Source organism: Diorhabda sublineata, chromosome X (genome assembly GCF_026230105.1).
Source record: "Diorhabda sublineata isolate icDioSubl1.1 chromosome X, icDioSubl1.1, whole genome shotgun sequence".
NCBI classification, from domain to species: Eukaryota; Metazoa; Arthropoda; class Insecta; order Coleoptera; family Chrysomelidae; genus Diorhabda; species Diorhabda sublineata.
The window spans coordinates 1,139,487-1,165,055 of record NC_079485.1 but is presented as its reverse complement, the minus strand read 5'-3'; the positions used below and the strand labels follow the sequence as shown (position 1 = coordinate 1,165,055).

At 32.4% G+C, this 25,569-nt stretch overlaps 2 protein-coding genes across 2 annotated transcripts in view; one reads left to right on the top strand and one right to left on the bottom strand.

Annotated features, from left to right (window-relative positions):
- Positions 1-2,235: 2,235 nt before the first annotated feature.
- On the bottom strand, positions 2,236-3,200 carry LOC130450681 (cuticle protein 21-like). The gene is made up of 2 exons (XM_056789207.1): positions 3,189-3,200; positions 2,236-3,030 (listed from the first exon to the last, which is right to left on the bottom strand). Exons 1-2 carry the CDS (start codon positions 3,198-3,200, stop codon positions 2,236-2,238), a joined length of 807 nt encoding a protein of 268 aa, XP_056645185.1.
- Positions 3,201-17,829: 14,629 nt separating this feature from the next.
- LOC130451791 (uncharacterized) overlaps positions 17,830-25,569 on the top strand; it is a 28,536-nt gene continuing 20,796 nt past the window's right edge. Inside the window, exons 1-4 of the mRNA XM_056791041.1 lie at positions 17,830-17,841; positions 18,377-18,519; positions 18,613-18,743; positions 18,954-19,327. Coding sequence (XP_056647019.1) covers positions 17,830-17,841; positions 18,377-18,519; positions 18,613-18,743; positions 18,954-19,327 — 660 coding nt within the window. The remainder of the gene's footprint in view (positions 17,842-18,376; positions 18,520-18,612; positions 18,744-18,953; positions 19,328-25,569) is intronic.

The window sequence follows — 25,569 nt, the reverse complement described above, 5'->3', positions numbered from 1 at the left end:
CTTTCATAAACAAATTGTTAACTATCGATACGAATAGACTTTATTACTACAAAATTCAATGTTATACATCTAATAAACCTTCTGGGCTTTGATCAATAATAGTTTTTTATAATTGAAGTAATTAAATATTATGAATCGCATCGTGTACTTCTAACAATGGACGAAGTCATTAATTTTTTTAATAACTGTTTTCCACTAGTTCCCATATCTACAGATAAACACTGAGGTATTCTTCTGAGTTAATAGATTATAGGAACGGCATCAAGTTCAGTAACTGTCACTTAGTGTTTTGTAGAAAATATAACTCTTACTTTAATGACGATAATTTATTGTCCTGTTTCTTTTAAGGTTTATTATGTATATTTTAATATAATAATAAAATGTACGGATCGTTTGGTAAACTATAAAATATCTGGTTTTTAATTATAAAGAACGATTTTGTATTTAGTATCCCCTGTCATAAAAAATATTAGCAGAATTCCCGCGGTCTTGCCAAGGTTTGAATGTTTCAGATATCAATAAAGACAGTATGATCTACAAGCATACCTGTAGCAAATGAAATTTTCCAAATAGGAAACAAATTGTTTAAAGTATTTCAGAATTTACAGACGAATTGATCTCCTTATACACTTTTCCACCCAAAGATTTCAATAAATACTAAACGGAGTGTGATATTCAAAAAAGCTTAAGAAGGATACTTAAAATTATTTAGGAATGTTTATAAATTCCTATCTAATTTCTTCAAACTATTCCAAAACGTTTTAACAATTGATTTGATTGATTTTTCAATAGTTGTGCTGCCATCTTTTAACACATCAAACAATTTTAAGCATTGAACAAATCGGTTTCTACAAATATATTTGTTCGCTATATCGTTATAGTTTCCTTTCAAAAATGAGTATACTGGTTGTGTATATTTCCAACAGAGGGCACTAGAAAACAAACCATTGTTTAGAACTACTAATAAAAGGATTTGAAGCGTTTTAACTACTGAATAAATACCTTTGTTTAGGATTCATTACATTTAATTTGCTTAATTACAATATATTTTTCTTATTATTATAAATGGTAGCTATAAAAATGTATGCTTTGAAATATCAACATATTGTATATTTATAAAAAATATCGTATAAAATGATGAGATCTTAACTTGATACATTTAGGTTTGCTCTAATATTTCTAAGATATAATCCTACCAACTTTTACAATTATTTATATGATCAATAAGTCAATAATTCGCAGATATTTTTTTTGTTTGGTTTGAACAATGACAATTCTAAGAGATAGCTCCAAATTTAATCAAATTCATTTAATTCCATATCATCTAAATTGAAAACTGATTAATTATTTGAGAATAGCTTGGATAGGACATGTAAAGATTTTATATAGGGTATTCTTTTGCCAAACGCAAACCCATATTATGTCCAAATGGCAGATGGTAGTCAGATTTTGATTGTTTTTCCCAGAATCTGCTACCTACATATATCAAACTTGATATTTGATATTTAGCCTTCAATGATAAATTGTTCATCATAAGCCATTCGGAGCTTTAAAGAGGAAGATGCTAGATTCAGGTTCTACGCAGATACTTAAGTCATCAACTAATGATATTGAATGCCAAAATATGAATAATTCAAATTGATTTTTCTTGGGAAAGGTACTTTTTTCATGAGATACTAAAAAACTGTGAAAGGAAAGAAAGTATATTAGTTTAATTGAGGATAGATTTACATCTAGTACCTCTCGTTTGCATTTGGTAGAAGACTTCTGGACATTCTATTTACAGATAAATAACTATTTGAGAAAACGTAGCCGAGTATGAGCCCAGTTTTTCCTCTGCCTCCTACAAACTTAAAAATATTATATCAAAGGAACCTATAGCTTGACGACTGATTCAAGAGTGTATGTTGAAAGTTTAAATCAAACATGAGATGAATTCCAATTTTTCGATTATGTTCGCACCCAGTCTGAACGGTTAGGTTAGAATAATGCATACAGAGCATTATTCCACTTTACCACAACTGAAATCTTTAGAATATTATACGTATATGTAACCAAAATGTGACAGTTTGCAACGATTTTTCCAAAAGGTGGTACGAAGACGCTTATTTTGAATACTCTGAAGTATTTGGAATTTATTTTTAGAATAATTATGATTAGCATTTATTTTTTAAACAGTCTTTATTCCAATAAGTTAACTGTATATACAATATAGTATAGGTATATGGTCATCGTTTAGTGGTAGTATCCTCCGTGGGCCAATGGAGCAGCGTAAGATAGAGGGCTGGCTACTTTGTAGGCTGGTTGAGCGTAAGCGATTGGAGCAGCTACTTTTGCAACAACTGGAGCAGCAGCTACACCAGGATCTTTGTGAACTACAGCGTTGAATCCATTGTGGGGGTCAGCAGTGTATTCAACGGTACGTTTGCTACCATCAGCTTCGATAAGGGAGTAGCTGCCTTGAACGACATCACCATGACGAGATTCTTGTTGGCTTTTACTATCTCCGGTGTGGGGATCGCTTACGGAGTATCCGAAATCGTAGTTAGCTGGTGCTGAAGGTTCGGCATAAACAGCTTTGGCTACTGGAGCTGCGTAGGATACTGGAGCTGCGTAGGATACTGGAGCTGCGTAGGATACTGGAGCGGCTACTTTATAAGCTGGAGCTGCGTAAGAAATTGGAGCAGCATATTTAGCTACGGCTGGTGTAGCGTAAGCTACAGGAGATGATACGCTGGCATAAGAGACAGCTGGGGCTGAGGAGTAAGCTACTTTAGTTGGAGGGGCGTATGAGATGGGTCTAGAATATTTAGTAACAGCTGGTGTAGCATAAGCTACTGGAGATGATACACTGGAGTAAGATACAGCTGGGGCTGAAGAGTAAGCTACCTTAGCTACTGCTGGTTGTGCGTAAGCCGAAGAGTAAGCTACTTTAGCTAATGCTGGTTGTGCGTAAGCCAACGGTGCCGTGTAGGCTTCTCCAAGGATACCAGCTCGGGCTACTGTTACAATGGCGGCGAAAGCTAAGAGCTAAAAATAAAAAAGTCATTATAAATATGTAAATATTTGGAATAAATTCTAATGTTTTTGATTACATAATAATCTCAAAAAATACTGACGAGTTAGTTTCTCTCTAAGAAAAAAATATTATTAAAAATTTTGTGCACTGCCGTACACTGCAAACTTACTTTGAATGCCATGTTTGCTTGTTTGGTGATACTTTGATAATTTTTTCAATGGTTGCATGGTATATATAGCGAATATGTTTGGCCCGAGGTTCGATTTTAGATTACTTTCACTCACAAACCGCGAATCAATGGAAAATGCTATACATTAGTTCTTATTGTTGGCATTGACCTGTTAGACATATTTGGCCAACGCCAATTATTGCAGGATGTCGTATGACATTATTGGGCGTTTTTCTTTTGTTCCATTGTTCAATTTGATAACCGTGTAAATTTTTTTGATTTTGAATAAATCAAATTATACAATCGCTTTAATGTTTATATTATGTTAAAAATATAAAATTATTAATACAATTTAGCAACAAAAACATATAAAAAGGGTCAAATAAAATGAAAAACTGAAGGATCCTTTATAAAAATTGTCATAATTTTCTTCTGTCAGTAAAATTAACACAAGAGAGATACGTCCAGCGGAATTTTTGAAATTCTCTATTTAGTTAGACGTGGTTTAAAGATGGAAATCTCCATACTTTGACTCGAATAAAAACTTATTTGTTTTTGTTGGCAATGAACGTTTTATCCAAACGTTGCGTTGTGTAGTTCGAAATGAGTATTTCAGTTCAGTTTTAGTGGTAATTTTCCAGTTACAACACCAAAGTGCGCATGCGGCATTATGTGAAGTGTTCAAAGTACACCAACTCCTCACACCGTTGAGTAGAAACAAAATCTTTTTTCGTGGATGTTGCGCAAGTGTTACTTATAACTTGACGTAAAATATAACGTAATGATGAGTAACTGGATTGATCAATTGATACCAACTTGTTACATTCATTATTTCAATAGCTTTGTTCGCGATAGATATCCTGAACATGTTCTGTCCCCAGATTCATGCGCAAATTGAGCGTTCGCAGTGCTTATAAAACAGGATTCAAAATACTGTGTTCGTGGAGCACAGATTTCTAATTCCGAAAGTGTTCTGAATACGTTCAATGTATCTTCGGACATGGATAAGGATTTTTAATCTGGCGCATGTGCCATTCATCCTTTTTGTGATATTTACCGCGAAATAACCTCTAACCTATGTGGTTTTCTATGTATTTGTATTCCAAAAACGTGGTAGTTGACTTAATATTTACCAATATTAAGAATAATCGTTTGGCCAGTTAATTATATACATTTTATTCTCCTAGCTAGTTTTAAATTCAAATTACAATTTTAGAAGTTCATGAATCGTTCGTGGTGGAATATATTCTGATCAACATCCAAAAAATATTCAGAATACATTCGGAATGTGTTCAAATAGGCTTGTTTCCATTAAGAATAAATCGGATGGCTTTCTTTCTAGTGATTGACCATGGTAATTGGTAATAAAAAAAACAACTTTTCTACAAAAATAATAGAAGATTAATAATATTTTTGGAAAATAAAATCGACAAAATGAGGTGTTTAATCACGTGACATTGAACACCAATCAGAAAAGTGACGTTATTCAAGACGCCATGACAGTCTTGGCCTTTTTCGTGGTGAATTTCAAGTTCCTTTCTACAAACTCAAAATACTAACGTAAAAAACTTATTTTTCTTAAAATAATATGATTTTGGGGTGAATTTTGTTTGTGTTATACTGAACTACTGAAAGATTTTTTAATGTTGTAATTTTCGACTGTCTTATCTACAATATTATAATCTCAGGTTATTACTCAATACACCTATTAAAATTAAATGATTCTCTCGACTCGAGGCGTCTATAAAATACCAGTATATATTTTATTGCAAAATGATGATAATTTATCAACAAATATTGGTTTACGATTAATTCATATAAGGCAAATTAACATTAAATCCAACATGAACTTGTTATAATATACAAGAATATCGGACTGATATGCTTCTACCCAGTTTAAATGTGTTAATTTTGTTGTAAATATTCTAAATTTATTTTGCGAATACACATATAGCGAAATAACCCGTAATTAATTAATCATGATTGTGTGGTAACTGGTCGTTATTAAAAATATTTACAAAGATTATAAATCTTGAATGAAGGTGATTTAATTTTTTGTTTTAATTTGCCTCTCGTAACTATATTGATCGTTATTTTTAATTATACATTTTTATTCTGTCAAAACTCATTTAATTCTGCAAACTTGGTGCGTTACATATATGATATTTGAAAATAAGGGAGATATAATTTTATATTATCGGCCTTTTTGTAATAAATGATATTGTTTATAGGAAAGTTTTATACAGAAGTTCAGGGGTTAAGGCTAATAGTGCTAATTGTCAATTAGATTTTTTTGAAATTTTTGCAAATAGATGCCAGCAACAACAACAAAATTCTGCTTGGTTTATAATATGAATTACAATATTTATAAAACTTAACTATACACCCTACAAAAATTATCGCATCACTGGTATTTTAGGATATTTTTAATACTTAATTTTACTTTTTTGGGAAAATCTGTATATGAATCAACTTGATAAATATTTCTGGTTTCTTATCATGGGCAAAACAATATCAAAATTTCTTGGAAATTTTTTTGGAAGCAAAAATGCTCGAGTAAATCATTTCTGCCTTGGAAAATGCATTGAGATCGAGAGCTTTCTAAACAAATTGTGTTATTGTATAGTGAAAACTTAAATTTATTTTGATAATAATGGATGTGCTTAACGTTTAACAAGACATGTGACGAATGAAGAAACCGCTAGAATCATTGCGCTCATACAAGATGGCCGCAGTCAAAGATATGTCACCGGGGTAATTGGAGTTCAACAAAGCACCATATCCAGCGTTGTTATTCGCTACCAAGAAACAGGGCAGCTAACCAGAAGACCCAGACAAGGCCGCGGAAGGGTAACTTCGGTAGTAGATAATCGTTATTTGAGCTTAACGGCGTTAGGAATTAGGCATACGAGCCAGAGTGCCAGCTAGAGGTCCACGTCTTACCAGAGAACATCGAGCAGCAAGATTGGAATTTGCCCGAGAACACGCAAATTGGAATATTCATATTTTATTCACGGATGAATCAAGATTTTGTCTATATATATATAAGCGACGTGGTGAACGGCACGATCAGGTTAATTTTAGTCAAACTGAAAGCTTTGGTGGTGGCTCTATCATGGTTTGGGGAGGAATTTCTTTCGAGGGTCGCACGGAGTTAGTACCAATGAATGATGGAAGACTAAATGCTGACAGGTACATAACCAATATCCTAGAACCCCATGTAGTGACCTATATGCCTCATATCGGTGACAATTCTGTGTTAATGCACGATAATGCTCGTCCACACGCTGCTAGAGTGGTTCGGCAGTACTTAGAAGAGATCGAGATACCCACCCTGAATTGACCTGCACGTAGCCCCGACCTTAACCCAATAGAGCATGTCTGGGACCATCTAGGATGGCAAATTCAACAACCATCCGGCACCAATGAGAACAGTAGATGATCTTAAAAATGTTCTTTTTAACTTCTGGGAAAACATACCGCAAGGATGCATCCAGAACCTGTTTACAAACCTTACAAGACGAATGGAAGTTGTAATTAGAGCGAGGGGCGGCAACACACGCTATTAGAAATTCATTTGCTGGTTTTAGTTTAAGCACTGTTCATTTTTTTTGTATAGATGTTTTGTACAATTTTCTTGATATTTTCTATGTTATGGTAAATCAAACTTTTTGTCCTCTGTAGATTAAACTGATATAAAATAAATGTTGCAAAAGGCGTATCTATTGGTGTTTTAATTTGTAATAATAATAAAATTCGAAACACAGGCAACACATTTAAAATATTTAAAACATAATGAGTGCTGCGATAATTTTTGTGGGGTGATTATTTGCAGTTTCCGCGAATTTTGTCGTTGATAATGTTTATCCATGACTTGTTTTTGTCAAATCTACGCTTAAAACAGCTCGAGTTACTTTTTGTATGATTTTTATCATTTAAGGATATAATGTACTGTAAACTAGTGTTATTTATTTGAGATTAACATTTTACAGGGACAGTAAAGTGAGTTGAGTTCATACGATGATTCTTAAATATCCGATTTTCCTGTCTCAGAATATGTGGGGAAGAAGGGAAGAGGACTTCGTCAAACTGTTGACAGGAATCGAAACCTGGCTGCCAGCTGTTTACACAACAAGCTCGAGAGCAATGATAAACCATAAAAATAAATTTATTATCTACATCGTTGTTTCATTTTGTTCTTAAGGCGTAATTAAGTATGCCCTTGCACCTCATTCGAAACTTTTCATTATTATATTAAAATTTTATTGACAAGGATCAAAAATTACTCCTTACGTTTATTTTGCAAACACATGTATAGGCACGCCTAATGGATGGAGTATGACATAATACGGATAAAAATCGAAAGTGATTTCAATCGGCCTTGAGTTGCACTCAGGTAGCATGCCATTGTTAAATAATATAGAGCCAGGGTTGTCAAAACACCAATGAAATATAATGTTTAAATATTTTTTTTGTCAAGATCTATCAATTATTTCAATCATTCAAACTTACTACAGTTTTAATCAAATCAAATTACATATTAAACTAATTTTTTGAAAATAGTGACTAGTAGCATCGCTATTTTGCCTCGGCCGGGTTTCTTTTTCATATTTTTTTTTTTAATTCTCCAGGGAACTGATAATTTAGGTTTGGTATTTTTTTTTTTCGATATATTAGATCATGAAGTTGCCCACTTTGCTGTAATTGTCGTTATCACTCCACCTTTAGTATATATTTGTAAACGTATCTTTACGTTTCAACTTATTGTGTTTAGAATGACTCGAGCAGTCAAATCTTTTTTGCCGAGCCAGTTATTCAGATTTGGGAACAAGAAATAGTCATCCGAGGCGGATTGGGTAGCCTAATTCATGTACCCTTGCATTGTTCTCCTCCAAATGTGATGTTTTTTTTTCTAATTTTCAATAAATCCAACCAATACGTTGCCATACTTGCCAGTGATTGCTTAAGAAGTTATGTCGCGTCTAAAAAACCGTAACTATGACTTTATTGATTAACGGACTCACCAGGGGGACCTTAACTAGACGTCCAGAATTTTCGAAATTTTCCGGGCTTACACGTTTTTGATTAATTTAAGTGAACCACTATTTCAACTTTGGAGTTAATGGTGCAGAGCTGCGTACTAGCGCAGCCTTGATTGGAACAATGTTGTTTTTCTTACAATAAATAATGTTTGATGAGCGCACATAGTTGGTGTTTTACCATTTTTTTTTCAAATCAGAAGGGTTGCCATCAAGAACTGTCAAATTTTGACAGTAGTTAATCGCTTTTTTATCAATGTTAAAAAAAGTTTCAGCAGCAATTGAATTTATATAAAGGTATAATATAAGCAATAAACCAAAAATTTTCGTAAGCTCACGTTCACCGTCGAGGTCATTAACCTCCTAGAAGGTGTAAAAAGAGCACGTGGTAGGTTTGAAAGCCATTCTGTTCAATACTCAGCTTTTTGCATAGTGTTTTAAAAGCAGCAGATGAGTGCACTAGACTAGTCCACGAGATGCTTGTAAAAAAGCTGGTTTGTAGCTTTTTCCCGTGTACTTAAGCCTTAAGGATTTTTTAAATTTAAACGTTTGAGTGGAATGGCTACATGAGTAATAATAAAATGAATAAACTTGGCAACGTTTATCAGGTGGATTCACGTTGATGATGTGAAAGGACCGCGCCTCAAAGCACTATCAGCAGGAGTGCGATTAGTTTGTAGAGATTTCGTGCCAATCATCGACCACATTTTTTATTATATCTAGCACTGGATAAAAACACATAAATAATTAACCGTTAAGTTGTTTCGATATACTCAATCATACCGGTTAAAAATAATAGACTTCACATCACTTACTAATATTTTGCTGGTAATGTCATTGAATTCGACCTTTCTAATCATATTACTTAGAACTCGAATCTGGCAAATATATTTCTAATGTGGTTTGTTGAGAATAAAATTGATAAATGCCTTTTAAAAGACTATTTGGATCAAGAACGACATTTTTTTCAGACGGAGACTGTGCATCTTGAAACGAAATGACTTTTGTAGCTTCCATAAAGTTATAAATATTGCATAAATTGAGGAAAAACTTCAAATCTGTAATTCTTATCTTATATATTTTTGAAAAAATATTATTGGACTGCATTAAGGTAAGCCTCTTACGATTTTTCCAACAATTAATCTATTTATACAAATATCATCTCAAAAATCGGATTGAGTAGTTATGGAAAATGTTTTGGCTGTTCAAATAGTTTTTGACCACAAACTCGTTAACAAAATGAGATTTATGAGGAAAATAATACGAAAATCTATATTTATATAGATTGGATCTGTTTAGTACAATATTCTTGTAGTTGTTTTTTTACTGCAGAAAGGAGTTGAACTTTTTTTCAAAAAAATATTTAATTTCGAATTGTCGCATTTGCGCTAACACATTGGCTAGTCTGACCGGATCTAGTTTTCACCTTGACTAAGATATCCCTGTCATTCAAAGGTCGCGGAATAAATTGTGAATAAAAAAAGTTGAGTTCTTACATCAACATCCAACAGTTAGGACACGCATTTACCATTACTCTGAATTTATCTACAATGATCTAATGTATCAATTTCTTTCATTCACAAATATGTCATTGACTTTAGACGAGGTCATGTATTAATAAATTGCTATGAATAATTACACTGATTACGAAAGGTGAGTAATAGTGTGTAATAGTTGAAGAAAATAAGCTGATTTAGATACACACTTTATAGTAGATTTCTTCAAATTATACACCGTTCGTTTTAATGATGAAAATGTGTGGGTAATCCCCGAAACGTCAATATTTTTGACTTTTTCAAAAACTATTCATTCCAAGCTCTTCGTAGCTCTTCGGATTCTTATTGTAGCGATTCGTTCCGCATAGATTCTTATCATCTTCTCTCTTCTTTTTATAAATTTTTATGGCTATAAGCTTTTTCTGTTATTCTGCTCCATTCTCTCCTTATGTTGAACTTGTGTTTAGCTTTCTGAATATTCAATTTTTTAATGTCTTCTATCGCTTAGTCCTTCAACATTATTCTATGCAGTCCACTTGGACGTGTCGATAACATCTCAGTCTCTGGGACTTTATAAATTTAACTATGTCATATCTTTTAGTTTCTCATTCATTAGCCTTCTATATTCGTTTTCATCTATTTTCTTTGGCCTAGTATTCTTTCTTTCCTTTCAAATGTTTAAAGGTTTTCTTCTTATGGTGAATATATGGGTCAAAATTCTAAAAATGTAAAATATTTCCTTTAACTCAGTAGCTGATCTATTTTATCGCAATTATGTTTACTAAACTGTTAGATAAACAGAGTATCCGGTCTAGGAAGTCATCGCAATCAGGTATTTCTTTATATTACTGCATTTAGAATCCATTTATAGTGAATAAAAAAAAAACAAAAAAAAAAAAATTAAAATTACTTTCTGACTCGTAATCAGAACCTATTTATATAGTTAAGTGATTTGTTTTAGTGCTGGTCGGTTATTTAACATATTACTCTATTTAGCTGGAGCAACTTCAATATAGTATACATACCTTACGTTAATGATATCGTTATTTTATTGAATGGTACGTTTAGATACTTGAAACACCATTTGCAGTTAGGTGTGGACCAATTTTGTTGCCAAGAAACTCCATTTCAAATTTGCAATAGTACAGTAAATTTAAATTAATTGTAGTATTAATCAGAGTATATTTATATTTCCCCGACCACCAATTAATGCTTGCTTATGATGGGGAACATATCAGATACAATATGAAAAAACTATTGAAGTGCATAAAAATATTGGATGTTAAATAACTGGTTGATGGGAAAACCAGAGACAAACTTAAAAGTAGAGCACCAAACAATGAAAAACGTGAATTCTATTATACCACGCGGTATTAATAGGTAACATTGATTTGAAAATAGAAGGAAGTGAATGATAGAGAATAAATTGGACAAAGACAATTGGTCTGGTACGGACAGTAATGTGAATGAGGCAGGATAGACTACCACACACTCCTCAAGATTATAATCCAATATATAATCCCATATTTCCAAAGAGGAAAGAGGTAGAATCGGAAGCAAATGATATTTCGAAGATTCGGAGATTTCATATTCAAATATTTGACATATTTAAGGTAGCTGTACAATGAAACATTGGCGTGAATAAATCGCGAAGAATGCTTAATGGGTATAAGGACATTTCAGAAATTATGATCGGGTTAACACGATCTTGATCTATTTCACTGTTAATTGGAAACTGATCGAAGTAATTGGGTCATAGCCATATGATAGGATTCTTTCTACCCTAGTTTACAGGAGGGTAAATGCGATCAGTAGTATTAAAATTTAAAAATTAACTCACGAAATTAAAGTAATGAAAATCAAAGGTCTTTTTAGGTTTAGTTTTGAAATTAAAATTTTTACCGAAAATTGAACAATTCCCGTTCTGGTTTAGGATTCGTAATCAGAGTATAGATTACTTTTGACTGTACTATATAATATCGTAGGTGCATAGCGTGCTCCGTACTCGAAAATGTAACGGTTACATAATACAAGTACGAACAAAAGTTATGGCTCTTTCGTTACGTATTTGATCATTTCTCCATACTCATTTACGTGCCGCATAATAATATTGGATCTGTTATGTATTCAATTATCGTATGATTCCATTTTTTAGATAATTCAAATATAAATTTATGTCATTCAGATATAGCAATACCATCACTTCTTGAAAGATAACATTGGTAATCTCCAGTAATGTGGTTGCACTACTGAGACCCGGTCGAAAACAGGATTGGCTAATTACTAAAATTTCAATGATCTTAATGGTATTTAATCTGATGTTATTTGATTTCTTTAATATTTTGAAATGCGACAAATATATTCATATTGATCATAATTTGATAGAAGTGTTACTAATAAATTGAAGATTTGAAATAGTATTGAATAGTCTCAAACAATTTCAAAGAGCTACGAATTTTCTACTACATTTTATTGTTGTATCCGTCATAATTCTATTAATATTCTTATATAGAACCAATTCTGACCTAATCAAGGTACTGCAATGTTTTCTAAAGAAAGTTAGTGCCTCGAATAATTATTTCAACCTCATTTTCCGTCTCTACAAAAAACCTAATAATTAGTAGGAAACATTTGCTCGAACGACTACTCGTGAAAATAGTTCTCATCATTTTTTTGCAGATTGATTAATTCCATTGATTTACATCTTTTTTAGTTTATTGCCTCAATTAAATTTCTTTGAAATGCAAAGGAATATTTTTGTGCTTAAACTATTATTAACTAACTAAATAAATTAACTAAACTATTAACATACTAAACAAAATTATTCTTCTTATTATTAAAATTTATCTTTTTTCTTCATAATATTTTATTTCATAAAATTGTCTCCGTCACTGTAAACCATATGATTTTCGATATGCAATATATGTAACTGTCATAAATATTGAAAATGGTTTTAACAACTCTCGGTTGCCCATAACATAAATTTGTTGCCCACATATCATGATTTGCAGCATTTAATCTGATTAGCAATTTGTCAAATTTCGCAATAGGCCTATAAATAAGAGATACAATATTCATTTTAACCGAACCACTTATTTTTTTTTAGAATTCGATTCGGTTTCACAAGGGATTTTGTTTGAGTAAAATTAATGAAAGTGTCCTCACGTAGATAGGTTATGAAACCATCATACAAGGTGTGCGTGATAATTAAACGAACCAAAATTTTGGAAAAAATTTTTCTCATAAACTTCTCTGGTTGCTTTTCAGATAATGTAACATTGCTTAGCTCTCCAATTTTAATCGCAGCAACTTCTAAACATTATAAGAAAAATTGTGTTTATGGAATGTGGTGTCCAGTCACGATATTAAAAATTTACTATTTAAAAACTCTGTCACAATAATTATGCAAGATGGATACTGATTATTTTCGATTATATTCTTTCTTTATTTTCACACATTTTCAGAACATGTGACTAAAGCTTCTATACCACTATACAAATATGATGCATCGTGTAATTACTATAGCTTTTAAATCATCGCCTTAATGGATATAATCAAGTCCTGTTTTGTTAATGTTTATGCTCATTCTAGAAATTCTAGTACCGTAATTTGGTTTAATAATTGCATTCTACTAGTTGGACACAAGTGGAAACTATAATAATAATTTGGCCATGATTTATACGGAAATTTCTTAACGTTTTCACACAATTAAAACGCATGTTTGTAATTAATTAATTCTACTGAGATAATTATTGATTCTATATGCATTTGTCCATGATTCAGATGCAGAGATTCCAGGAATTTCGCGGCAAGCCTAACTTGGTTAGGCAAAATTATAAAAATAAAAAATTGTGTGTGTCAGCTCCGACGCACGACTGGAGTTTACTCCTTAAGTTCGATAGTCTAACCAGACGCAAAAAGAGTTTATTTAACTTAAAAAAGGGTAAATTTGTTAATTAATGAAAATAATATACATATATAAATATATATTTATTCATTTCATATACATTTATTATAATTAAACGACGAAATATTTTACATTAAACTTTTTACAATAGTCAATAATCTCGATAATTCATATTGGGTTGATTATCTAATTTTATGTGTTGTTTTCAAATATATATTTATATGAACTACATCGATAATTATTAAAATATTTAATAAATATAAATTGCACATGTTCATACATATAATACATGAATTATAACGTACCTTGCAACCACGTGTTTGTTAGATGTTCCGGCAATATCACCTACACCTCTTTCTGCCATAGTTATTTGAAAATACTTTCAGATCATTTTAGCGGAACACAATGATAAAAATTAAAACTTCACAATAACAGCAATATAAGTATGTTGACACTGACAAATTAGAAAGTTGCGCATCATAGGATGCGCACCAAAAACGTAACGAGGTCATTCATCGATAGATTTTACTCCTCACATTTTTCTCATACCGGGCCCCTTATATATGCAAATCGATTCTTAAGAAGTAAACTCCAAAAAATTATATAATGTTAACAGCGTTTTCAATAAACACTTTAACCCAAATATAAAGTTTCTGGAACATACTGCACAATATTTAGAGGGTTTAATATGCCAGTATGTGTAAAATACTTTTACAGTGGTGGGGATTGGAAAATAGTATAGTTGTGAAATCAGCAATAGCAGTAGGTAGAACTTTAAAGAAAAGATAATGTTTTTTTGTCATTCTTCGTAGGTATTCCAATCTACTTAAAAACCTTTCTTCAATATCACTTTTTTTGGTTTTCGATGTTATTATACTTCATTTACTCCACTATTCTCTGATTTCATGCTATTCAAGTGCTTTCATAGTTTGATTTACTTCATTTATTCTCTTCTCAAAGTCTCTTTGTTTTCTTTACATTACATCATTCGTAGTAGGCTGTATCCTGTCTTGAAGCATTTTGATCTCTATCATTTCTCATTATTTCCATATCTGATCGTAGCCAAAAAAGATTAACACATAACTAACTTACATTTCTCGTTGCCGGTTCGTATTGAGATCAATTTTCAAAATAACTTTGAAAAAATGTTGTTATGGATGAAGAAAAATTTTTTGATCTGAGTGTAATATTTCCTGAATTTAGGACCATACATAAAATTTATTTATATAAAAGATAGATTTCAGGTTTTTTTAAATTGATCAGAATTTGCTTTGTTGTCTATCTACGGACCTTTCGCTTGGTAACTTAAGTACGATAATGCATGAAATATTTATGTTATTGTTTATTTCACTAAATGTATTATATTACACAAGTTGAGTTTTTGCTTGCTTGCATAGGTTTGTTTTTTTAATTGGTAAAATGTATTGTAAATGTGAACGAGTTTTGTAACGTTTGTGTTTATATGGCTTATTGTCTTACTTTAATTAAAGCAAAAAATAAAAAAAGTACAATGATCCAATCTGTAATTGTTGTTGCCTATAAAGGTAACGTATAAGCTGAAACGGACAATACTTCCAGTGGGTTTACAAAAAGGGAAAATTTAAAAACGTTACTTCTTGGAAACTAGAGCATTATTTACATTCATAGCAATAAATTATTATTTGCCAATGACACATCAAATTAGAGGACTGAAAAAGGCCACATATTTAATGTAAATATCTACAACTTCGTAATCTATTCAAATAGTCTGGATTGACATGTAGTCCATAATAATATATGATCTAAATTCTTATCTAACATTTGTTTCGCCATATCTTTAGATTGTTTTATTGTAGTTGCTCATTTCAATTTTGTTTTCAATTTAATTTACAGTCAAGGAAGCACAAAGAATTTTTTATTTGAAAAACCCACTCAAAGAGATTGTCGAAACTGTTTTCGTCGTTTAGTTGTCACAACAAAAATGGTTTTTGTGATTAAATGTACTTACCCACTTTTGCGATCTCCTCTTACATAATCAAATAATGTATACACGAAGTTTTAGTGTTTTTTGGATTAAGCTTAGAGTTATAGTTCATTTCTTTGATGACCATGGTATAATTGAATTTCGAATTTTGTGGGATAATAAAAAATTAAATATAAGAAAACATTAAAACTATTTTTTACTTCAGTCTAACTTGCCTCGTCAGCGCTGACCACATACGAATAAAAATTAAATAAGTTCACTTGAACTAATAGAAAATGTCACAATACATAATTGAAGTATGTAGCCAATTCGTATTTCCCAGAAGAAACATTTTAATACAGGTCTTATAGGTACCACACAACTCAAATTCGACGATGCTCAAGGTCTCATTACTAATTTTGTGACAGTTCACTGTTCAAACCTGTTTATCAGAGCTTACCAGTATACAGCAGTCAAATCTTAAAATTTTTCTTGGAATTTGAATGGAAATCTTCTCAGGCACAATTTCAATCATACAGCTTACAGACTTCGCGAACGAATTTTTGGAGCTACTTGCTCATGGTGCTTCTTTTGGCTAATTTAGACTGATTTTGACTCTAAAGTCGTTTAATTTTGAATCGAATCATGGGTCACATACCAATAGTATCAACACGCCGGTTTTCGGCCGGTTCTGACATTTTCGACCCATTTAGAATTTTTCTTTTTATACAATATTCAATCTTCATCCGTTGTTTATTACATAGATCTCTATTCCAACTTATCAACAGATGAGGCTTACAAACAGATAAATCCTTGTTTTAACTTTGTCTGCACCCGGGTAGAGCTTGGGAAAAAACTCCAAATTCCACAATTTATAATCTCCAATTCCATAAAATAAATGGAATTAAAAAATGTAAGGATGTAAGGGTTAGGATTCAGATCAAACTACTGATATGTGATGGAGTATTGTCGGCGGTTGGTTAGTGTAATGCTTGACGGATATAGCAGCTTCACAATTATGACAAACAGGATGAGTTTCTTAAAACATCAAATATCCTTACGTAAGTTTGCTGTAGCTTATGCGAAGTTTTCTTATTGGCGTAGTTGGAAGTTATGAAGTGCTTTCATACTGTAGATCACACCAAGAATCTTGGATGAAGTTGAGTACAGGTCTTTTACAAACTTGATGATTTTTGAAGTATTGAAGCTTCTTTGGCATGGAGATCTGCAGTTACTTGTCCATTCATTCTGGTGTAAGATAGAAGCCAGATACGAGTGACTGATATATGACGAATAAGGAGAGCTTTGAAAATATCTTCTACGATTGGGATGGTCGATGACAATGCTTTTAATTCATTGAATTGACGCAAATATATAAAGTACACGTCGAAGGAAAGCGAACTACGCACCCGAAATATTTTTTATATAGAATTTCTGGAACCGCTTTCTCTCGAAGTGTGCTACAACATGCTTAGAGTGATATATCGATTATAGGAAGAGGAAAAGATGGTAGACGAAGTGGAGGGATCAGAGAAAAGTCAGTATCTTACAGTAAAGATGCCAGTAATTGAGAAATAGAATTCGGAGTTTTGGTTTTGGTTTAGTAGGGAGAAAATTCATTGTTGCAAGAAGTGACTGAGTATTATAATCAAACAATTGTGAAGATAGAAACATTGGATGGAACATAGTGGTTGAATATGAGCGTATTCTTAACTACTTCATATTTATTTATTAACGAAACTCAAGAAATGTGAGGAATGGATTTTATAATTGTAAATGCACGAGTCGAAGTACATGGTAATTAGTAGAATTCCATGTGAATATATCTTTATTTGATTTGATTTGATTATTCTCTTATTGATTATTATCATTGCCTGTATGTTCGTTGTAAGAATATTCATATTGTTAGAATTCGTCAAATAATTCTTTGTTTTCTAGTATTATTTGGAGTATTTTTAATATATTGCTTATTTCCCTAATATGAAATCAAATTTATCGTTCAAATTTTTCCTCATCGTCTATGGTTAGTTCGGTAACTGCACGCATTTGTAAAACAAAACTATTTTCATTTGAAAAGGCCGACAAAATACAAATATTATGTTTTGATTATTTAGTTTCAAATTCTACTGAATTTGTAGTGAAAGGTTGTTGTAAGCAGGCCCGGGCCAACTGAGCCTCGCCTCCACCATGGTCTTAATTAAAAGAGTATAAAATCCGATGCCATTGAAAAGAAACTCACAGTCGACATCATACAAACATGGCATACAAAGTGAGTGTAGCTCCAATTTCATTTTTCAGGTGTAATGTGTAATTTCGAATTACTTTGGTTCTAAAATTGTTTTTTTATTAAATATTTCTATCATTATAGAACCTGATTATTCAGTTCTTTTCATTTGAAAATGACAGTATTTTGAAATGTTTACAGTATATTTAATTGAGCACAGTAACATTTTAAAAACAGGAGCTTTTAGAGCCCATTGAGATTATTCGAGAAAGCTCTAACCAATTTTGCTCCATTTATTCAATTATTTGTTAATTGTAATCATACTTAAATAATATATTTTCACGTGTTTTTAAAAATTTGTTTTTCAACAAATTATTCGTAATAATTTTCTGCTGAAAAATTGTACATGACATATATCATTTTTATTTATAGTATAATGTAGATTTTCATCTGAAAATTGAACAAACATCTCTCAGTTTTTCCTAATGAGTGAAATCATGATTTTATGTGTTTGTCATCAATTCTTTTCACGTCCAATAAAATAAATTAGATTTTTTGCTAAATATTTTTTTTCTTACAGTTCGCAGCCTTTGCTGTTTTACTCGCAGTAGCTCAAGCTGGAATTATAAATGATGCTTACTCGTCACCTTTGTCTTATGCTGGTTCTGCTGTAGCTAAAGTAACTTATTCTGGAACTCCTGCTGTATCTTATTCCAGTGTATCACCTAGCCTAGCCTATGCTGCTCCAGTAGTAGCTAAATTCCCAGCTCCAATCTCTTATACTGCTCCCGCAGAAGCAAAAGTATCTTATTCCGAAGCTCCAGCTGTATCTTACTCGAGTGTATCGTCTCCAGTAGCATATGCTAGTCCAACTGTTGCTAAAATTGAGGCTCCAATCTCCTATGCTGCTCCAGCAGTAACTAAACTAGCTTATTCAGAAGCTCCGGGTGTGTCTTACTCGAGTTTATCGTCTCCAGTAGCTTACGCTACCCCAAATGCAGCTCCGATTTCTTATAATGCACCGGCAGTAGCTAGGCTAGCTTATTCTAAGGCACCAGTTGTTTCCTACTCTAGCAGTCTCTCAACACCAGCATATACAAAAGTCTCAACTCCTGTTTCCTACTCAGCACCTGTTTCATATGCAGCTCCTACCCCAGTTGCTTACGCAGCTCCAGTTGCTAAAGCCGTATATGCCGAACCCTCAGCACCAGCTCACTATGATTTCGGATATGCTGTAAGTGATCCTCATACCGGAGACAGCAAAACTCAACAAGAATCTCGTCGTGGTGACGTTGTTCAAGGAAGATACTCCGTTGTTGAATCTGATGGTTCTAAACGTACAGTAGAATACACCGCTGATGATCATAATGGTTTTAATGCTGTTGTACATAAAGAGCCTGCTGGTGTGGCTGTGAAAACTGTAGCTAAACTTTCTCCATATTCTTACGCTCAACCCGCAGTTTATACCCAGCATGCTCCAGTTGCTTACGCACAACAATCTATTAAAGTCGCTTCAATTTCTAATGGATATGCTGGAGCTCAATATCATTGAGCTTTATAGAACGTATATGAAGTTATTTTCTGAATAGGGAATTTGTGGTCACGTATTACATTAAAACTAGTGTTTTATTACTATTCATTTTTTTAAATGCTGCTGTAATATAGAACGCTTATTGATATTATCTATTTGTATAGAAGTTTGCCATGATTAGTCATGTGTATATTTATTGTTAAATATATTGTTTCACATGAATTTGTGTTGTTTTATATTTATTATAGAGCTGTAACTGAAGAAGTTACAAGTTGTTAGTGAGTGAAAAGAAAAAAATTGCTCAAAGAATGAACTTCCAGGAGAGTAGTAAATATAGACATAGAGAAAGTCTTAAAAAGAAAGTTGTTTGCATTATGTTTGCCTTTTTGTCCTCTAACTTGGACTCACTGGAAATTCTACTAACATGTCGTAAGCTTATTGATAATATGAAAGTGTGGATATCGTGCTATTTTTGAATAAAAGTATACTGAGAATATACTCAAACACTGACTTTGTTAAATGGTATAATTGGTTTTATTCGTGCCGCCTCTTGCTTAACGCTTTTTAATAAATTGGTTATTAATTCTCGTCCTTGGCCATTCAAAACTTTATTTTCAGACTTTAGAAGTAAACTCAAACCAACACAAAACTAATGATGAAAAAGTTTACTATGTCTTTGGAATATTTGATTCATTCATTTTCATTCTACTCAAATATCTTTTTCTATTTCTGGCAGTAAGGCGCTTGTACTATTTTTGTCCTTGTTACTCCTACTAACCCCTATTGAATCATTTTTGTCTGGTCCAATTTAGGTTTCAGATTAAGTTTATATCTAATTTGATCTCTCGGGATCTTGTGACTTGTCTACGGTTCAATGTGATATTCAATCTTTGACGTTTTTGTCCAGTCATTAACAAAATAATCGACTGTACAAGAATCTGAGGAATCTAAATTAATGAAGCAAAATCACTCAAAATTCACAAAATGTATAGTAGTTACACCTACAGTAACGCTAAACAGATACACCATACCACAAACAGAGTGCGTAAAGTACCTGGGTATCCATCTAGACAAAGGACACTTATCTTTACCAAAATAGTTAGGAATTAAATTCAGCAAACACTATTGGTTACTATGACGTAAATCCATATTATCCTTGCCAAATAATCTCCTAGTTTACTAAGTCACCTTCAAGCCAATATGGGATCCAGTTATGGGGGACAGCAGCCAAATCTCACCTTAATTTTTATTATAGAGGTGTTTCAATCTAAAATATTACGCTGAATCGCCGACGCACCGTGGTTTATACCCAGCAATGAAATCAGGAAAGATCATCAAGTGAATTCAGTGAAAGAAGGAATAAGTGCTTACAGTAAACGCTACTTAAACAGACTTAATAATCACCCGAACGAACTAGTAGTGAACCTTCTTGACAACATCGAATAAACCCAAAGACTAAAAGTAACGAAACCATTAGACTTGCCGTATCGTTTTTAAATGTATATTTATATAAATATATATATTAAGTTATATTAGTTCCTACATACACATACAAAAGAATTATCAAAGAAAATAGTGACGAATGATGGCGCTGGACATCAGTCACAAACATACTCATACTACAAAACAAACAACCAACTTATAGTATTAAGGAAAGTATATATAGTTATATTTCAATATGGGTACTGATTGCATTTAGTCATAAGCAGGACAAGAAATCTTTTTCGTAAAAATATCATTTCTCCTAAAATAATAAAAAGAGGAATGATTTCTACAATCTTCAAACTCGCAACTGATACTTTCTTATTTGATTTAAAAAATTCAGAAAAAAGGATTATGGATTACTTTACTTAGTCCTTTCTTAACCTGTTCCACTTTGTAAAACTTAGTTGAATATTGTGCGGATTACTCATTGCTAAAGATAATATGGACATTATATATGAAAATGCTTGAATATCCAAAACGTTATTCGTTATTAAATCGACAGTTGACAAAATCCCAAGAATATAACTCCACAAATAATAATTATTGTGGATCACGTACAGTAATAATTTAGTAATTTGGCGAGGAGATTCAAGTATATAGTTCCAAAACAATTAAGATACTTTATCTTTTCTGGAAGCAATACGTGTCTTAAATCACGAATATTTTCTTTTTATGTTTCAATTTACATAATTTGATTACAATTTGTGAATTTTTTCCAAAATAACCAAATTTTGTATTGATATCTATGTATGTAGTCATAATACAAATACTGAGGGGAAAATTAATTTAGAATATACAGAAGTTTCATATTTAGTCAAGGCATAGTCGATGATTTTTATAAAATAGGCCTACTGGTCAATCTGAAAATAAGAATTATTCTACTGACTAGGGGTCGACACAGTACTTCTGCCATTTAAATCAATTTTGATGTTTCAGTCTAGAACATATCACGAGATTTATACTTCAGTTTCCGAATATGGAAAATTGTAGACAAATAATGTTTATTTTACATCTTTCCCATCAAAAACAACTATATTTTGGATCTATAATTAACCAAGATATTCACTTATTAAACTAATTTTAATATAATCTCGTAAAAATAATTGACATACATAAGTAAGTGTCAAAATTCGTCAATATGATTATATGATCATTTTTTATCGAGTTGTCTATACTCGATCAAAATCTCAAAAACAGAAATCTAGAAATAAAATCATTTTTATACTCTTTAAAAATATATTTCAAAAATAAATACACCGTATTTACAAAATCCCGTCAGATAGGTCTAGTGGTATACTTTCAAGGCGGGTTGAGCGTAGGCAACTGGTGCAGCTACTTTAAGAGCTGGTTGGGCGTATGCAAGAGGAGCAGCATATGCTGGAGCTACGGCTTTAACTGCTACAGCAGCAGGTTCTTTGTGTACTACGGCGTTGAATCCGTTGTGATCATCTGCGGCATACTCAACGATACGTTTGCTTCCATCAGCTTCGATGAGAGAATAGCTACCTTGAACGACATCTCCCCGACGAGATTCCTGTTGAGTTTTACTATCTCCGGTATGGGGGTCATTTACGGAGTATCCGAAATCGTAGTGAGCTGGTGCTGAGGGTTCGGCATAAACAGCTTTGGCTACTGGAGCTGCATAAGCAACGGGAGCGGATACTTTATAAGCTGGAGCAGAGTAAGCTACAGGAGTAGCTACTTTATAAGCTGGTGCGGCATAAGAGACGGGAGCAACGGCTGGCGCGGAATAAGCTACTGGAGCTGATACACTGGAGTAAGATACAGCTGGAGCTGCGGAGTATGCTACTTTAGCTACTGCTGGTGCGGCGTATGAGATTGGAGCGGCGAATTTAGCTACAGCTGGAGCAGCGTAGGCTACTGGGGATGATATGCTGGAGTAAGATACAGCTGGAGCTGCGGAGTATGCTACTTTAGCTACTGCTGGTGCAGCGTATGAGATTGGAGCAGCGAATTTAGCTACAGCTGGAGCAGCGTAGGCTACTGGGGATGATATGCTGGAGTAAGATACAGCTGGAGCTGCAGAGTAAGCTACTTTAGCTATTGCTGGTTGTGCATAAGCTAATGGAGCGGAGTAAGTTTCCCCATATATACCAGCACGGGCTACTGATACGAGAGCAGCGAAAGCCAAGAGCTGCAAGAAAATGATGTTATAAAAACAGTATTTATAAGAAATATATGACTAAATTTCCTACTAATAATACAAAGGTTGAGCCAAATAACAGATATTGGTTTTCTACGTGAATAAAACATTTTCAAATAATATTTTCTTCGTGAATATTGTTGAATCTTTGAATTAGCTTTTATTTAGGTTCTTTTACCATTTCTATCGAATTGTATCTATTTACATAATCCATGAATATAAATTATAAATAAAATTCTTTTAATTGAGAGTGGTAGTAATATAAATTCATTACAAAGAAAGAGATTATACGTTATGATTTGTCATAAGGAACAAATTTAATAATAATAAATTAAGTAAATAAAATACATATACTTACTTCGAATGCCATGTTTGTGAGTTACTTCTTGTGACTGTGCGATTTGCTTCGTCTGAATCCACTTTTATAGTTCAAATAATGTAACATAGGCGTGGCCGATCGCCTGGACCTGATTTAATACAATCATTCAAAGAACTGATCAACATATTTCGACACCCCCAAGTAAAGAAGGCCGTATGTAAGTAACATTTAGGTTACATTGTATTGAATACCAGACACAAGTGTCCGTTGCCGTTGAAATGTCATATAATTGTTATTAAAAAATTATAAAAAAAGGATTATATTTTTTATAAATGTCGTTGTTATTTATGATAATTGTTGAAAACTTATTTCACCTAGTGAATTTGAAAACAATATGAATTTTTCTGTTTCGAATTCGATTTTTTTGTAATTTTCAAACAAATTAAATTTAGCTAGGGGTAATAATTTTCTGTTTCTTTCCATTATTATTTTATATATACTATCTGGGAGTTCTCGTAGTTTTTCTAATTTTTTCCACAATATACGTGTTTTAGACAGAAACTTTTCCCTGTAAATTATTTCGTTGGATAATGGGACGAGCAATCTGGACTGAAACAATTTTATTCAAAGCCAATAGAGAAGTGGAAAGTGTAACGAAAGCGAACACTTGTTTCCATTGGAGCATTTCCAGCGAATAGAGAAATAACGAGGGAAGATACAATCTGTTATTTTCGCAAGTAGACCGTTTGGCGTAACGTTCCCAAATTTATATAGAGACAGAAAAAATGAATGGTAGAATTCATTAAATTTTTCATTCGGTTCACTACTTAATATTATTATTTCATATGTCTTAAAAGTGTTATGTTATCTATTAGATAGGTTGTAGACATACATTACATTAATATATACTAATCTTGTATTGAAAGGAACTTATCAATACATGGAACTACGGTAGATTATCGAAAATTAGGTCAAAAGTTGCCATTTTAAAATACCTGATATTTCTTATTTATTAGTCGAGAGTAAAGGCTAAATAAAATATAAATGAATTCAAAACTGTCTTGTTCTATCACACGGCACAGACACGCAAGACAAAAGATCTTGATTAGTACGAGCTTCGCTAAGGGAGTAAAAGTTTTTTTTGTTAAAATTGAACTTGATCATTTATTATGATTTTAAAAAAAGTCTAATGCAAGGAAAGTATCATCAATCTTCGGTGAAATGTTTTGACCTCCCCTTTTGCGAGATATGATGTTTAATTGGTAAGCAGAATTTAACAGACAACTTTAGAGGACGAGACTTGTCCTATCGACCTCCCACAGCGATTAATCCTGAAAACATTGAGACTACGAGCGAAGATAGTTGAGAGACATATGACAAAATCAGGAAACTTCAGATACTTTATCAACAGTTTCATAAATAATTATTAAGAACTATCTAGGTACGTGTAACCAAGCGATTTTCAATTGTTGAATAAACAAGGAAGGTTAGATCAAAATTATGATTGAAAAACGTTTTTAACAGATGCAAAACGGTGGTTTTATCACTGTGATTCTGCCTCTGATTCTGCCTGTGAGAGCTTCATTATTTTCAAAAAACGGTTATATAAAGATGAGTGCAATGGAAAATCAAAGAACAGTGACTGTTGACTATAGATTCTGTAGACTTCTGTAGACTCAGATTTGATTTCGAATTTCCTACCGTTGAGAAACCTATCGATGAGTTAACCACGTCAATGAAATATTATCAGGTTATGATGAAAAAGTTCAACAAATTCTATAACAATGTCGGTCAGAAGTTTTTAATAACTGGTTTCATTAAAAGAACAAGTGTAGAGAATGAATGTATTGAAAAAAGCATACATTTCAATATAAAGACTATCAATGTCAACATAATTTTATGATAGAAAATCTTTTGACTACAATGAGTAACTATCAAATAATTACCAATTTATTCTCAAAATTATACAGATGAAAATATAAACAAATGAGTAAAATGGTCTTGCAGTTGACGCGTTTAAACAGATATTAAACACGCCGACGATAATGTTGAGAAGCATTGGGACACCTAAATAGTGTCGTAAATACGAAACGTAACTGAGAAAATCTTGGAGCATACTTTTGGATGAAAACTTAACGTAACAGTTATCTGATTAAAATAATTATGATAAAAAGTCTTAAATGACCAACTATAGTTTAATTAGATAATATAAAACAGACAATCCAGTAGACGACCATTATCATTCATTGCGTAATATAGAGCATATCGGCGCGC